Here is a 15612-nt window from a genome sequence, read left to right as displayed (position 1 = left end):
AAAGACCAAATCCTTTTAGCACGCTGTTGATAGATCAGTTTGTACATTTTTTAGCGTGCGCAGTAAAATAGCTCACGTTTTTATACACGCAAACCTTTGATAGATCCGGCCCATAGGAATTCACACACTGGAAAACACTGAAAAGGTGGCATCATGTAAACTCACCTACTCACGATACAAAAACACGGTTAAGGCTACAACTTCTAAGTCTTAAACAACTAAAGCTCAACAAAATCATTAACAGCATTTAAAAAACAAGATAAGTACTCACTGCATAATTTGATCTATGGGAGAATATGAATGAAGGCAAAAAAAAACATAGAAGAAAAAGAAACTGACATTCTTGGATAATTTAATAAATATTATTTACATGAATATGTCTTGTATATATATAAAAAAAAAAAAAGTCGTTAATCTTAAAATACCTTTATATTAGGATTGTGTAGCAGGTAAAAAAAAGGCCAAAAAAGACACTAATTCAACTTATAATAAACTGATAAACTTGAATTGGGTAAAAATTACTTGAATTTTAAGTTTAAAACAACTTCTCAATGTTATATCTGTTCTTAACCCACAGCCATTCCAACCCCTCAATCTGCCACTTTAAACAGAGGTCTGTCATTGCAGGAGCATGTCCATTGTGACATAAAAAAAATATCAAGAAATCACAATATATATATTTTTTATTATTTATTTGTATGACACAGCTGCAAATAAGTATTTGAACTACTGTTTAGCAAGTTCTCCCACTTAGAAATCATGAAGGGGTCAGAAATTGTCATTGCAGGAGCATGTCCACTGTGACATAAAAAAAAATATCAAGAAATCACAATATATAATTTCCCAGCTATTTATTTGTATGATACAGCAGGAGACATTGTAGTCATTCAGTGAAATGTCTCAGATAATATTTGCAGTTGATTTTAAGAACTCTGACGTATTTCAGGTTCTTTAGGTTGTTTCAAAACCAACAACAGGATATAACTACAAAGTTAATTTCATAAACTAAAAGTCCAGCTCTAAGGTATAATGTTTATAAATCCTGTGTCTGTGGTCAATAAATATAGTCGGACCAAAGAAATACAATTTTAAATGTTTGTCACTATTTTGTTCCAAAGTAAATTTATACTTTTATGTAATGGTAAAAAAAATATTTTTTCCAAATTAAAATATGAATTTATAAAAAAAAAAAATCGTTTTTGATCTGTTACAAGTTATAGTTTTAGTTTGTATAAATGCATTCTTTCTTTGTCTGAAGGTAACAAACATATTTCTAATTAATCAAAATTTATACTTTTCAGCCATCTCATGAATTAAATTTGAGAAAAAGTAATAAATGTAAGTGTAACAAATTGCAGCGATTTTTAAAAGTTGATTCAAAGTATCTTTTTTCAGAGCAGGTATGGAACTGATCTGAACAGCTGCTGTTACACCAGATAACACGCATGAACAGCAGCACTGGGTTAATTAGGTATAAGGACAGCTGCTTAGGGGATTTTAGCAGATTGGGGTATTAAGTATCCAAATAAATAAAAGCAACTTTCTAAATCCTTGTTGTCACGTGTGAAAATCAGCTTTGAGACAGAAATGCTTTACTTGACATTTAGAGACACATGAAAAAATGTTAACTATTATCTAAAGCACTGGAGCTTCTGTGCCATCTGATCAAACTCCTTTAAAACCCTCACCAACTTATTTCTCCCAAGGATATCATACATGATCATCACCTAAACCAGCTTTACCATTTTTAATCATCAATGAATTCATAGGGAATATTAGTGGAAACTTGGCCCAAACACTCTGCGCTATAGTCTGCACACTTTCATTTGTGAATATCAAGTCCCATACCTTGTAACCAGTCGACTCCTTCTTGTAAACCTTCTCCTTTGATAGCATCAGTGGCACTGGAAAACATCAACAAATTTGTTCTAAAAATTACCCAGACAACTCAGCAAAACCACTCAGAAAAGCACTTAACAAACTATCCAAAGCAACATTATCAATATCTATGACATGCTTTCTCCAATGACTGGGATTTAATGCTTGTCTTATTAACCGTTTAAGAATTATGACATTTTGGATTGTTTAAATATGTTCATACCAGATGTGCCAGGGTTTGTCTTTGATGTTCTCCAAACAGAGTAGCTGTGAGACCTTGACAGAAGACAGCGCATCTCTAACGTCCATCTTGTTAGCAAAGAAGAGGATGGGGATCCTCCTGTGTTTGATATCTGCAGCAAGATGGGGGAGCAGAGTTTAAACAAAAGAAATGTATTAATCTTGTTTACACCAGTTGAGATGCCATACTGCTACACTTGTGAAAGTAAAATCTGTTGGGCTCTTTTTGGCATCAAGACAATTATTCTTATTGCCACATTGCCAGACAGGACACTGTAAAAAAAAAATAATAATAATAATAATAATCTTGTTTACACCAATGCAATGTCTAATACGGGTTCTGAAGAGTGGTTTACAATGCAAACCTCATTTAAACATACTCATGCATGACTTTTTTTTCTCCACACACTAAAAACATCATTAAAAGTATTAGAAGTCATGGATGTTTGTGTCTTTTAATAAAATAATAAGCCAAATCTGTTCTCGTGCTTGTGTAGTCTAGACTGACCACCGCACAAGAACCTCGGGAGGCACAACAAGTCAGAAACCAGATTTTACCTGGATGATTTAATAAATTATCCAATTCTTCTTTGGCCACAACCATTCTTAGCTTGTCTGCACTATCAATGACGAATATGATTGCTTGCCCTTCCCTGAAAGGAGAGTAACAGGGTTAAAATATAGATCACAGAAAATGGGGAAAGAAAAAGAAATGAATCTGTATGTGAGCACTCACTTGTAGTAATGCTCCCAAAGATTCCTGTATCTGCCTTGACCAGACATATCAAATACGGTAAATGAGAGACTGAAAAACAGAATGATTTTTCTTTTAATTACTTTTTATTAAAAGGCTGTGATTTGTTAAATAGAGTACATGCCATTTTATTTAGTAGCAGAAAATATCAAATTGGAATAAGTTTATAATATAATAAAGTAGCATTGAACGTTTTATCAAGTGGCATTATGCATCTACCTGGACGTCTTGAACTTCTCTATATTGAAGCCAATTGTTGGAACAATGTCTTGTACCTGGGCCTAAAATAAAACAATTTTTTTTATTTAGGAGAAGCTTTAAGGGAGGAAATGTATTTCAATGTCATTAAAGAGAACAGTTTTTTTCAGATAATTTTGGTGGAAATAATGCAGTGTAATCACAGGACTGCAAATTCAAAACCAGTGAATGAACATGGACAACATACGTCACTAAATCATGCATATCAACGGGTCAACAAAGAAACTTACATTGGATGGCTTGAGCTTGTTGATGATGGTGGTTTTTCCACTGTTGTCCAGACCGAGGCACAGCACATTTACCTCCTTCTTTAACCTCAGCCATCCAACCAACTTGTCAAATAGTCCCATTGGCTAGCCAGCAAACATCAGATGTGTGCCTGATCTTCAAAGAAAAAAAATTAAGGTTTGTAAATAGAAATAATAAAACAATTAAAAGAGGTAAAGTAGAGAAAACAAATCTAAAATAAGCAAATGTTGATCACACTTTCTCAGATCCGATAAATGGCGTTATTGGATTTGATAAAGCTGGATTTCTCTCACTCACTTTTTTACTTTTTTTGTTATGTGCCCTCCCTCTAGTCAGTGTCTGTGATACTAAAATTCAAAAAGATGTGAGCTGGTTAAGTCTATCTAATAGGCCAAATATATTAAGTGCTAGAAGAAAGTGGATAAAAGGCCAATGTACGTATTATAGTAGCTTTCCAACTGGAATAATCACATGCAACAGCTTTATTCTAAATTATAGTAAATTGACTGAATAAGTATAGTACTTTACTGCTCATAGTGACCACTCAAAGCTCTTTATAGAGCCACATTTACTCAGCCATAAAACTAAATACACACACACACACCAAAACCCAGCCCTGAGTCTGTAGGCAACAGGCTTAAGCCCCTTGTCCAATTTTTGGATTCCAACAAAACTACTCCCGTAAAACTGTCTTTTACAGTACATCAATAAGCATGTAATACAATGTTAATAACATAGCAAGTGATACTATATTACTAGGTAACAAGAAACACTTTATGGAGAATTTTGGTAAGTGTTGTGCTTCAAATTGTAAGCAAACAAGGTTAAGTCAGACTTCTTGGATGTCAAACCGTTATTAACAGGTTACTCAGTCATTTCATCGACAGCAACAAGTTAATGTGTTATTATCTAGTAAAATCTAGTTTATTACTTAGCATACAACAGAAAACCAAACCTAGAAGACAGCAAGCCATCTTCTTAACTAAACCCTTATTTATATGTAGCTTAAGTTCAGTTATATTATGCTTTATTAACTTGATCACAATTTACATTTCCCTTTGTGAGCTGATGGTAGGTGGTGGTCAAAAATAGAAACTTACGTGGTAACCTAATGGTGATTAACCACCAAAAGTCTCCATTGTTATTTAACATACAATTGAAATAATTACATGCAGGTAATTTACCTGCATATTCACCTTAATTTTGGGGTTATTACCAAATTAACTTTTTCTTGTTACCAAGTAATATAGTGTGATTTTCTTTCTTATTACCATATTATTACATGGTTATTGATGTACTGTAAAAGAAAGCGTTACCACTATTCCCTCTTCTCTGATAAAATGAATGTGTAGTGAGTTAAAGTGAGTTAAGTGCTTCAGATTGTGAATCACAGTCATTATACAATATCAAACTGGCTAAAAAGTTTGGAGGAAAGACATTATTCCTCTGACTTTTATAAAGAATGGCCCAGTGTATTCTAAATCAGAGTATGATTTAGCAGCATTTTTTTACAGTTAGGATCTCTTTTAAGAAAAACAAATAGAAATATATCTGTAACCTATATGTCTTAAAAAAAATCACAATTCCTTACTTCAAGAATTACATTTAGCTATTTTAAATATCGAACTGCTTACTGCTTGGACACCTCTTGATAAACAGCGGTGCAAAAATAGCTATTTTATACATACATAAAAATATTTTACATAAATAAATACTATACAACTGTCTAATAAACAATGTTTTAAATAGCAATTCGTGTCTCCAGTAAACTAATCATTTGTCTTAGATAGAAACCCTGTTTAAAGTTCTTCTTGCATCAAATATAAACGTATAATTTATCTTATAATCGTATTCAAAACTAATTAAAATTGTGATTTTTATCTCGAATAGGACATACGAGCGCATTAGGCACAGGTGATTGTTGGTTCTTAACAGATTTGAAAGCATTTATTACACGCTAGCAGCTATTTAATCTCTTGCTGCTGCTCGTCGCTAGCAAGCCAATGCTAACCTTTAGCTATGTTAAAGTTAACTGCTCTAAGTTGTTTTAAAGGAAAATACTAAAACACACCGATCTTCCTTTGCCCCTTTCTTATCTGTATGCAATACAATTTTAAAAATAAAAAAACAAAACGTATTTGTGCCGTTCTTGTTGTTAACAGCGCAGTGGTTAGCCTAGCCACGATATCGCTAACGTTAGCGCGTATTATCCTATCGTAGACTGTTAAGTAGAGCTGTAATTTACCTGTAATTCTGTCGTGCCGTGTTGCTACGATGGTGCAACAAATGCAGTCTCAGTATATATATATTAGGTAACCGGTATTAGACCTATGTTTCTGTTAACTCTTTTCATGCTCGTTTATCCTCCCAGGACAAGAGCAGTAACTAAGTATTTACACTGCGTTGCTGGGAGACCACTGTACTGCCTGTGCAGTCTGCCATTGGATCACCGGGGCAACCAAAGGAACGTTCACGTTCTCTCTGGAATGTCGGAAATTTGGGACATCCCGAGAGCAATCTACCGTGATTGGTTAATCTGTTGTCAGGCAAAGAGGGGTCTGCTCTGCTGCCATGGCTTAACATACAGGTGTGTTTGTAGCAGATGGCTCTGCATTGTGGTAGTGTGTTGAAAAGTTTTTAAAAGCTTCCATCAAAATGATAGATAGAAATAATAAGGTTTTATTTATTCATGAATCATAACTCATACTACATGTATTTTGTAGAAAGTCTTATTAACCTTTGAAAACTCTGTAAATGTTGTTTTATGGACAGAAAAATTCATTTCAAAATAACTTTTCTTTTATTTAATTTGTAAATGGCTTGCTTAAGGTGTAAATCATCACATCCTTACAAAGTTCTTGAATCTGACATCACCCCAGCACATTGCATCATATTTCTGGTTAAAAAGAAAGCAAAGCATTAAAGAAGATTAGTAAAATTATTGCACATTATCAAACACAAACTTACTTTGTAGGTCTTCATGCCCAGGGAACCATTAAATGAGCAGTATGAGGATCTTGTTGAAGGTTTTTGAAACCTTTTGTTTATTGTTGAGCATTATCTTCAAAAAGGCTTTGACAAAACAGTTTTCCGTAAGGTTTGGAGAAAAAAAAGAATTAAAATATAGTTGTTTATTAAGGAAGAAACATATAGAATAAAACATACAACTTTCACAAGACTTGTTGTACAAGACATACTGCATTATCATGAGGAGAGAACATACAGTTTCTAAAAAAAAAAATCTCTTGACATTCAGTGGTCTTCAGTTTAGAAATCTTGTTTGGACTTGCTGTTTTAAATCAGTTGAAAATCTTAGAACCACACATTTTCTCATACGCCTCCAGATGGTATATGCTCTCCTCATCTTCTGTGGTCATGAGGTAACTGACTTGACACCTTTCAAAGTCAATAGAAACCATTGGATTGTCACTTGGAAAGATAAGAGGTATTGGTGAACACTTGAATAGACACTAGAGACATGAAGTCCTAAATTCAAGTGATGCTAGTACTTGCTGAGATAATAAAAATATCCCATTTGCCCAATGCTAACAGAGGTTGGCTGTTGTGGAAGCTGTCTGAAATATGATACTTAGGATGATGGATGGATATCTGGACAGCCACTATTCTTCTATCAAGACCCCTCCCTTATGAGCAGCACATGGTACTGGCAACACCTAACAGTCCGGTGTTTGTGCAATTAGTCGAATTATGATGCAGAGCAGAGGCTGAGTGTGTAAAAACACATTCTGGCTTTACGGAATGGTCTCAAACTTGAAATCCACTCTGATGAATGTGGTGAAGTTGGAGACGGAGAGACTGTATGCTGCTTATGATTCTCCTCTGGTGGCCAATCAAACAGACTCCAATACGTTTGATGTCCCTGGAGATAAAAAGGAAAATTATACAATTTTAAAATCAGAGCAAAACTTATGGTTGGCAGTTTTTATAGCCAATAAAACTCAAAGAGGCTGTTGATCAAACATTTAAGCCCATTTTCTTTTGGTCCCCTAGTGACGAGGGCAAATCATTTGTCTGTCCCTGAATGTGGCAGGATCATTAAGCTGCACAATCCAAGTCTCTGGAATTACCCCATCAATGCTGCATCTGCATCTATAACAAAAGTCATTAATTTTACCTGCACTACATGATGGAAGTGAGGTGATTTAAACAAAATATGGAATGAACTGTTTATTTGCTTTTTCTTTATTCAAGGTCCACCGAAGCAAGTCACATGATTTGGTCATCAGACTTAGCAATGTTTTTATGCCAGATGCCCTTCCTGCAGCAATGAGGATGTGAACATGGGTCCTAGCACAGAAGTAAAATACTTAAACCAGTACTCCATGGGCGGCTCCACAGATGGAATAAACAGCATATCCCCCCAAACAATGTTATCACAATGGTCTTATTTCTAATTTTGTTTAAGGCACATTATGTTACACTATCTTTGCATATCAGCACTCTATATATTTATCTCCACTCACTCTATACTCATGGTGGCAATAGAATCCAGGGTAGTGTATCCTGCTGCCAGGAAGTTGCTCTTATATTGGCTCATTTTGATGGAGTCCAGCCAATCGCCGATAGAGATGAAAAGAGGGTAGTCTGGCATCTCCTCCGGGGAGTCTTGAAAGCTGTGATCACAAACAGCTGGTTAACTGATACAGGACGTTCTGCTAGCATGAAATTAAAGTGGATAACTGATTCTATTTGGCTAGTTAATAGTGAAAAAACATTTTTCTAAAATTAAGCTGGACTTTGCTTGAAATAAGAGGCATGGGATGTTTATAATTGCCTTCGCATAAATCTAACAACATTTTTTTTATGATGACGGGATAAGAAGGTAAGATTATAGGAAAATAACTAACTATACTTTTGGAAAAAGATTGATTTTCATGTTTCTAAGATGTTGCCTTTTTTGTGGTTTAAACAGTCATGAACACATAAGGACTTGAGAAATACCTTAGAGCGTCATTGACCAGGGTCAACATACTACTGGGATTAATAATGAGTTTGTCAAGGAAAGATAGCACATCGGTAAAGCTTGGGCGTTGGCTTGACTCCTTCTGCCAGCAGTGCAGCATCAACTGGTGTAGGGTCACTGGGCAGCCAATTGGTGCTGGTAGGCGGTAGCCTTCTTCAATAGATAAGATAACCTTGGAGAAATGTAAGCAAACATAAACAGAAATTAAAGATCCTGAAATATTTATGGTTTTAATCAGGAATGTACAGTATTGGAATTTTTCTACAGTCTAATCTGCTGATATTTTAAAACTCAACCGTAGACCTACATACAGTTACTATGCAGTTTTTGCTCTCTTTATCTGTGCAGTCATTGCAAATAGCAGCTTGGCTTTTCTGAAACTTTATAATTCCTCCACACCTCCAACATTTTAATTCAGCATCTCTTCTGTAGCCGAGTCGTGCATCAGATGGTTGAATGTGACCTGCTTGAACTGCAGGCATAATCCTCATTTTTTTGCCTTTTGTATTGGGGAGTTATATTGGTGCAAAAGCTGATATCAAAAATATGCCAATATTGTGCATTCCTAGTTTTTAAGTAACCAAAAACTTACATCTTGGTTTGACATTTCCCAGTAGGGCCTTTCACCATATGACATCACTTCCCACATGACAATGGCATAGCTCCATATGTCACTAGATGAAGAGAACTTTCCATAAGCAATAGCCTCTGGTGCTGTCCAGCGTATTGGTATTTTTCCCCCCTAATGCAAATAAGTAGCAAAGAATGATGTTTAAACTTGTGCACACACTGTTGTCTGACAGTTATATTCTTCTCTCTATCCACACTCACAGTAGCTGTATAAGCTGACTCAGAGTCATCTTCAAGGACTCTGGACATGCCAAAGTCCGAAACTTTACACACCAAGTTTCCATCCACCAAAATGTTGCGAGCAGCCAAGTCCCTGTGAACGTAACCCATGTCTGAAAGGTACGTCATGCCCACTGCGATGCCTCGCAGCATGCCAACCAGCTGGAGCACAGTGAACTGACCCTCACGGGTCTGACGTTTAGATATGCAAAGAAAAGAGAAAAAGAACTAAGATTGATTATGTTTGATTATGTATAAATAGATGTGTAAATAATTACAAAAAATAAACTGATTACCCGCAGGAATGCATCAAGTGCTCCATTTTCCATGTACTCTACCACTATCATTACTGGTCTACCTGTAAAAGAAATTAAAAAAAATACCTGGTTTTAAAACATGAAATATGTATACTGGCCATACTGCACAAAACAAAACTGCAATAGATGGACAACAAAAAAAGATGGTCCAACTTTTTAAAATGTGTTAAATGTTAAAAGGGTATTACCAATAATTGTATCACAAGCGCTTCTCTTGACTTTGAAGAAATAGAATTTAAACCATAACAAAAGACACATAACTTAAAAACAGAGCTCACTTTTCGTGACAACTCCCTCCAGCCTGATTATGTTAGAGTTGTTGAACTGTCCAATGATGGAAGCCTCGCGTAGAAACTCACGCCTCTGGTCTTCCATGTAGCCACCTTTAAGGGTCTTAATTGCAACAGCAACATCCTTCCTTCCAGGTATACGCAGGTGCCCACTACACACCTCTCCAAACTCACCTGCAAAGACAAGTCAAAATATTTAAAATTATGTAAATCTTATAAAACCTTAAGGAAACAAAAAAGAAGAGTTGCATTGAACATTGTGTGTTTAATAGTTGAACTTTATCATTGCTTCATGGTCCTGAAAATGGGTAGTTGTGCTTCATCTCCACTAGATGGAGACTGTGTAAAAGGAAATTATCAAAGGAACTGCTAGAGGTCATACTTGCTGCTTGAAATAACACTGTATACATCTCAATTTTGTGGTAAAAAGTATTTATTGGAAGCAACTAAGATTAGTCCTTTGAAAATATGGTAAAAAAAAGTTTCTGTTACAGGAAATCACTAGTACTATAAAGTGCCAAAACCTAATAGATTTCCTGGAGCGGATGCAGAAACAGAATGTCATGAAATATTTGCAGAAAAATTCATCTTTGTCTGGTAATCTTAATAGCAGACATATTTTCAAGTAATATCAGCTTAGCAGCAGACATCTGGAATTATTCTGAAAAATATCTTCACTTTCTTTGTTGAGTCCTGTAAGGCTTTAGATTCAGTTAAACACACATTCATTTTCAAATGGTTAGAAAAGGTCAGTTTACAACTCAATTATTGTACCTTATATAAAAATGGTTACAAATGGTTACACTCTATTTGATTTGATCTATAAAAAAAAAATAGGTAGGATTGTCAATTTATCTTAACCTCTTGCTTCTTGTTACACAGCGTGCTTTTATTTATATTAACACAACTGTCATAAAAAGTATACAAACTCTAGAGCATGAAATATTTACTAAATACAAGAGTGGTGTCAATTAGCGGATGACAACACACTCTTTTTCAAGGAGACCTGTAAAGTTTAGGTGCGGTGTATAATACACACTTCCAAAGCATCTGGATTTTATTTGCACATCTTTATGTGATTACCTTGAACTGAACTGTATTAATTTTTAACTTTTTACTTCTTCGCATAAACAGTGTTGTGCAGTTGGCAGTTATAGCTTTTATTATCAAATCTACAAAACAATAAATTTCCTTAAAATCAGCAGCAATTAGACGTGATAAAAATGACAAGTTTATGGTATCAAGTATTCATTTTTAATGTCTTTCTTGACATAAAATGAGATCATGTCTCTTCCTCAAGTGGCCAGTAATAACTGAGACAGCTTAGGAAGATTTGTGGATTATCAGTTAAAAAAAAGAATGATGATAGTAGCACAGTTTGAATATGTTCTCTAACTTCCAGGTGCTATAAAAAATATAGATTACAATTACAAGTTATATAGCAATTTACTAATACGAATTAGTAATTATCTTACCAGCACCAATCACTCGGTCAATACATATGTATGAGGGGTCGATTTCTTTGGCAAATTCTTCCACAGCCTGAGTAGGGTCTTCATATGTGTCTGGATCCACATAGGTCTTTATCCCAGAAAACGGGACTGATGCGTAAGAGACATACAGAAACATAAGCATGATTTTAGATATTTGGCATCATACTTTCTTTTTGTTAACACATTAAGTACTTTAGACTCTGCAAAATGATAGCACACCTTGAATGCAAAGTAAATGGATTATTATAATGCCTTGCACCTGATTTCAGAACTCTACAAACTATTTCGCTGGTACTCTACCAGACCTTTGAGATATGTTTCTTCTGTTAAACGCCCGAAGATAAGAAAAATAAATAAATAAAAAAAGCATGGACATCAAAGATTTATAACACTGAGAGCTTTGAGTAAACAATATGCCATAATTTTCTATACTTTTTCCTACATTCCTGAACCAGTTTCATTTTCTACTAGATATTGTACTTGCATTGGCCTGGTTTCACATTTAAATGTATGCTTTAACAAACGTATTCCTTGAATATATTTTCAATCAACCAATCAATCAATCAATTTCTTTATTGTCGACTACAATTTACATTGCAATCAAAATTTCAGTTTCAGTACAAAGCATTCATCAGGGGGAACGATTTACTGAGGCCATTCGTGCCGCAGAACGCTGCCTTTGGCACGTTCTTATGGCTGCCAAGGGACCCACTGTGAGGCGGTTCCCTATAGCGCTGCCTTTTACATTTTAATCTTCTTATTTCACGTAGTAAGTAGGTAGTTACGCTAGGTTTTCTTGTAATCACATTTTACACAGCATGTTAATCTCAAATCTTTAGATCTTTTCTTAAAAGCGTTAAATATCTACTTAAGAATATTTCTTAAACAGGAACCCACAACAACTTATAACTGCATTTGAGTATATTTTTCTGTGAAGGTTTTTCAAATATGGAAATATAGCTTACACTACATAACTGCACTTAGCTGAAACTTAACCATACTTTACCTTAGAAATACTAAGACTTCCACAAGAAAATTCTAAGTCAACATTTGATGGAACACTTGGTTCTATTAGCTTTTAACTGTGATATACAGTATTTCTTTCATGAGATAAAAATGTGATGCAATTGTAAAATCTGAAGGTGAAAAAAATCCCAAAGCTACAACCCAAATACTGGAGGCAATCCGAGTGCAGTAACGTACTGCTTTGGTGAGCCTTGGGATGTTGCTATAGAGTGAGGGAAAAAAGTATTCAACCATATAATCCAGTTACATAAAGGAGATCGATGGATAATCACTCAGTCGGTACTTTATTTTATCTTAGCAAAGATGCGATCGAGTCAATCATAACAGCCCTCAAAGCTTGATGTTCTTCCCTGTTCTGATCTAGAGAAGTTTTTTCCTACTGACTTAAACTCTGCAATAGAGCTGTGAAGGTCTCCACATACAGTTAATCAAAACAAGTTACAGACAGTGGAAGAAAACAGTAAAAACCTTGAGGGGAAAGAGTTTGGCATCTTATAGGAACTATTATTTTCTGTTCCAAACAATCACTAACAGTAGAAAAAAAACAAAAAACAACTCCCCTCACACAGTCACTTTTTAGCCTGGCAAGTTTGTAAGTCCTAAGTGAAAACTTTTGTAAAGTAAGTAAATGCAAAATCAGCACTCATAAATCAATATATGTTATGGGACTTAATATGAAATTAACAAGAAGGAGCCCATAGCACACCTCTAGCAGCAGAGTTTGGGACTAAATGTACTTTATGGGTTTGTCAGCTCGCATTGCAGATGGTTGAACGCTTTGTTTGAGACAGATCCAAATCTGGAGTTAGAGTTGCACCTCTGTCTCTGGGGTGTCTGCAGAAGAACAAGTTGTTTCTTCTATTTTGTTAAGCCTGCTGGCACTACCTGCCTAACTGAGACTCCTTCAGCACACAACAGGAAAGAACAAGCACGATAAAGGCAGGAAAGAATTACAGTTATCAGAATGAGAGATTTTCACCAAACAAGTGGAAGCCTCAATCTAGTTTTAAGCTGAATTTAGCTAAAACTAAAACAATAAAAAAAAATTTAAAACAATTTTTCTACTCATGTCCTACTCATGTATTATGAATTCATTTTGTTATTTTATGCCATAAAATAATCAAAATATATCTCTTCACTAAAATATTTTTTGTGCTAATTATGCTTTTATTAATTAGAGTTTTCATGTTCTACTTAAATGTGTACCCTTCTGTAATCTAATAAAAGAAATTACTGCAATCATTCATCAATCTCCTATACAGCACACCGTTTTCATGAATGACTGTAATGCCTGAAATGAATCCATTTTAGTATTTGTTTAGGTTATAAACTACTTAGCTAGGGTAAGCTTTAAGTGAAGCGCTTACAATTGTAGGAGGAAATTATATGTCCTTTTTTAACCATTTCTATTTTACCCTTTGAGAAAGAACATTGCCAAATGCAGCAAAACCTAATGCCAACTGTAAAAGATAAAACAGGAGAATATTTCTATTAAATTGAAACATCTGAATATTGAACCACATTTTCTTTCAAAGTTCATACATGTTCAATGTTTACTAAAAGGCCTCCAGCCACCCTATACTTTCTCAGCACCATTAGGAATAATCTTAAGGAATAAAAGAAGGTTATAGATGTTATAAATATAATAGAAATGTAAGTTTTTACTTCTCCATTATTAAAGTTTTTCTACTCATACAAAAGTGTTATAAGTTCTAATGTTTTATTTAATCTCTCTCAGATATCAAAATAGTTGAAGCAGGACATACATTGGGATCCCTTCTATAGGGATAAGGATACAAACTTAAAGGTATAGCGGAGGATTTCCGTAAATTTATGAAAAGAAAAGACTCTCCACTTAAAAAAATGCACATCCATGACCTTCTACCCGCTGTCGAGGGAAGGCCTATCAAACACAAGCCTATTTCTCCTCGTGCACGCTCTATTTAAAAGTTACTGTTTGCATCACTAATTCAAGCTTATTTCCAAAAGAAGATTTGCAATTTTTCCATTGTCAGACTCACCACCTGTAAGTGAAAATGAAGACGAGCACATAGAACGGCCTAATTAGGAGGCCCACTTATTTTGATGATCCACCTTGAAAAAGAACATCCTCCACTATAGCTTCAATATGATCTAAGGCTAGTGAAAAGGGAAAGACCCTGGACAGCCAGTAGTGAGTTTGATAAATGGAACCAATGCATTCTCATCCCTGACTCATCAAATATTGACGCTTGGTCAACCCCTTGTCGCATCCAATACTGAGCCCTCTTGTCATTTATGATGCGCAGGGTCCATGATAGGTTGTGACAGGAACTTGCAGTAACTAGCAGTAACCCCTCACCCTAACCACTAGGCTTAATTAAAAACTGGTATACCTCTTACCGTACACTCCTAAAGCTACCAATAAAAACTTTGTCGGCTAAAAAGACACAAAGAAATGTTGCTGTTGAAATGTTGGTCACATATGTGCAGCATGATACCATGTCCGCAACCTGTCATTTACCTTGGGTGTCAATATATGAAGAGTGGGATAACCCGTTGAATCAGTATGTGAAGCACTGAGACGTTTGACCAAAAGCGTCAATATCTGAAGAGTTGGTAATGTGAATATGTTGGTAGAGTGAAATGTCTGTAAGCTGGCTGAATGATTAGCCACAGCACCCCTAGATTCCTCACTAGATAAATACACAATCTATCAAATAATAGCCATGAATTGGTGGATGTTTTTCACGGCTCCAATGATCTCAGAGGCTATATTGAGATCATATAATCAAATCCTACCAAAGGTTAGAGAGGGCTGGGCTGAAGTTTAGCACAGAAGCCCTGATCATGGAAGCACAGGACCTTGAGTACCTTTACTGAGTACCAGAGCAATAAAGGCACAGATATTCTATACCAGTCAATATCCCAGGTGCAGACAATGCAAAGAGGCCCCAGAACAATCCATAATCTCAAAGCAGGGTGTAAGACACTGGTAGGAAAGGAATGGATGGAACGTCATAACTAAGTGACAGGTATAGTGTACAGAAGGATCTGTGTAGAATAAAAAATGTAGACCCTCACATCAAAATGTGAGCCACCTCCAGAGGTGGTGGAGAATTACAGAGTTAAGATGCGGAAGGAGAACCAGATACCAACAGACAAATGGTTGTGTCCAATCAACCAGATATTGTAATCATTGATAGGCAGCAGAGGGCAGCCCGAGTGATCAATGTGGCCATCCCAATGATGGAACCAGTAAAAAAGAACATGAGGAATTGGAAAGAAATACTAA

The 15612-nt window shown here is 35.4% G+C and overlaps 2 protein-coding genes across 3 annotated transcripts in view; both read right to left on the bottom strand.

Annotated features, from left to right (window-relative positions):
- Positions 1-5827, bottom strand: part of arl6 (ADP ribosylation factor like GTPase 6) — an 11835-nt gene extending 6008 nt beyond the window's left edge. Inside the window, exons 1-7 of one of the 2 annotated variants that reach the window (XM_015385086.1) lie at positions 5625-5827; positions 3361-3514; positions 3092-3153; positions 2855-2923; positions 2677-2771; positions 2102-2231; positions 1849-1904 (exon numbers count right to left, since the gene is read on the bottom strand). In XM_015385086.1, coding sequence (XP_015240572.1) covers positions 1849-1904; positions 2102-2231; positions 2677-2771; positions 2855-2923; positions 3092-3153; positions 3361-3480 — 532 coding nt within the window. In that variant the 5' untranslated portion in view covers positions 3481-3514; positions 5625-5827. The remainder of the gene's footprint in view (positions 1-1848; positions 1905-2101; positions 2232-2676; positions 2772-2854; positions 2924-3091; positions 3154-3360; positions 3515-5624) is intronic. The other variant, XM_015385095.1, reaches the window with a different exon arrangement.
- Positions 5828-6203: 376 nt separating this feature from the next.
- The window catches only part of LOC107090552 (ephrin type-A receptor 6-like), an 82128-nt gene continuing 72719 nt past the window's right edge, over positions 6204-15612 (bottom strand). The window contains exons 13-20 of the mRNA XM_015383990.1: positions 11295-11420; positions 9808-9993; positions 9509-9570; positions 9195-9404; positions 8956-9105; positions 8342-8535; positions 7864-8013; positions 6204-7259 (exon numbers count right to left, since the gene is read on the bottom strand). Of these exons, the coding sequence (XP_015239476.1) occupies positions 7145-7259; positions 7864-8013; positions 8342-8535; positions 8956-9105; positions 9195-9404; positions 9509-9570; positions 9808-9993; positions 11295-11420 (1193 nt within the window). The 3' untranslated portion in view covers positions 6204-7144. The remainder of the gene's footprint in view (positions 7260-7863; positions 8014-8341; positions 8536-8955; positions 9106-9194; positions 9405-9508; positions 9571-9807; positions 9994-11294; positions 11421-15612) is intronic.

The sequence above is a fragment of the Cyprinodon variegatus genome, unplaced genomic scaffold, assembly GCF_000732505.1.
Source record: "Cyprinodon variegatus isolate N-32 unplaced genomic scaffold, C_variegatus-1.0 Scaffold15, whole genome shotgun sequence".
Taxonomy (NCBI): domain Eukaryota; kingdom Metazoa; phylum Chordata; class Actinopteri; order Cyprinodontiformes; family Cyprinodontidae; genus Cyprinodon; species Cyprinodon variegatus.
Note: the sequence above shows the minus strand (reverse complement) of the source record. Positions and strands in the feature narration are given on the sequence as shown.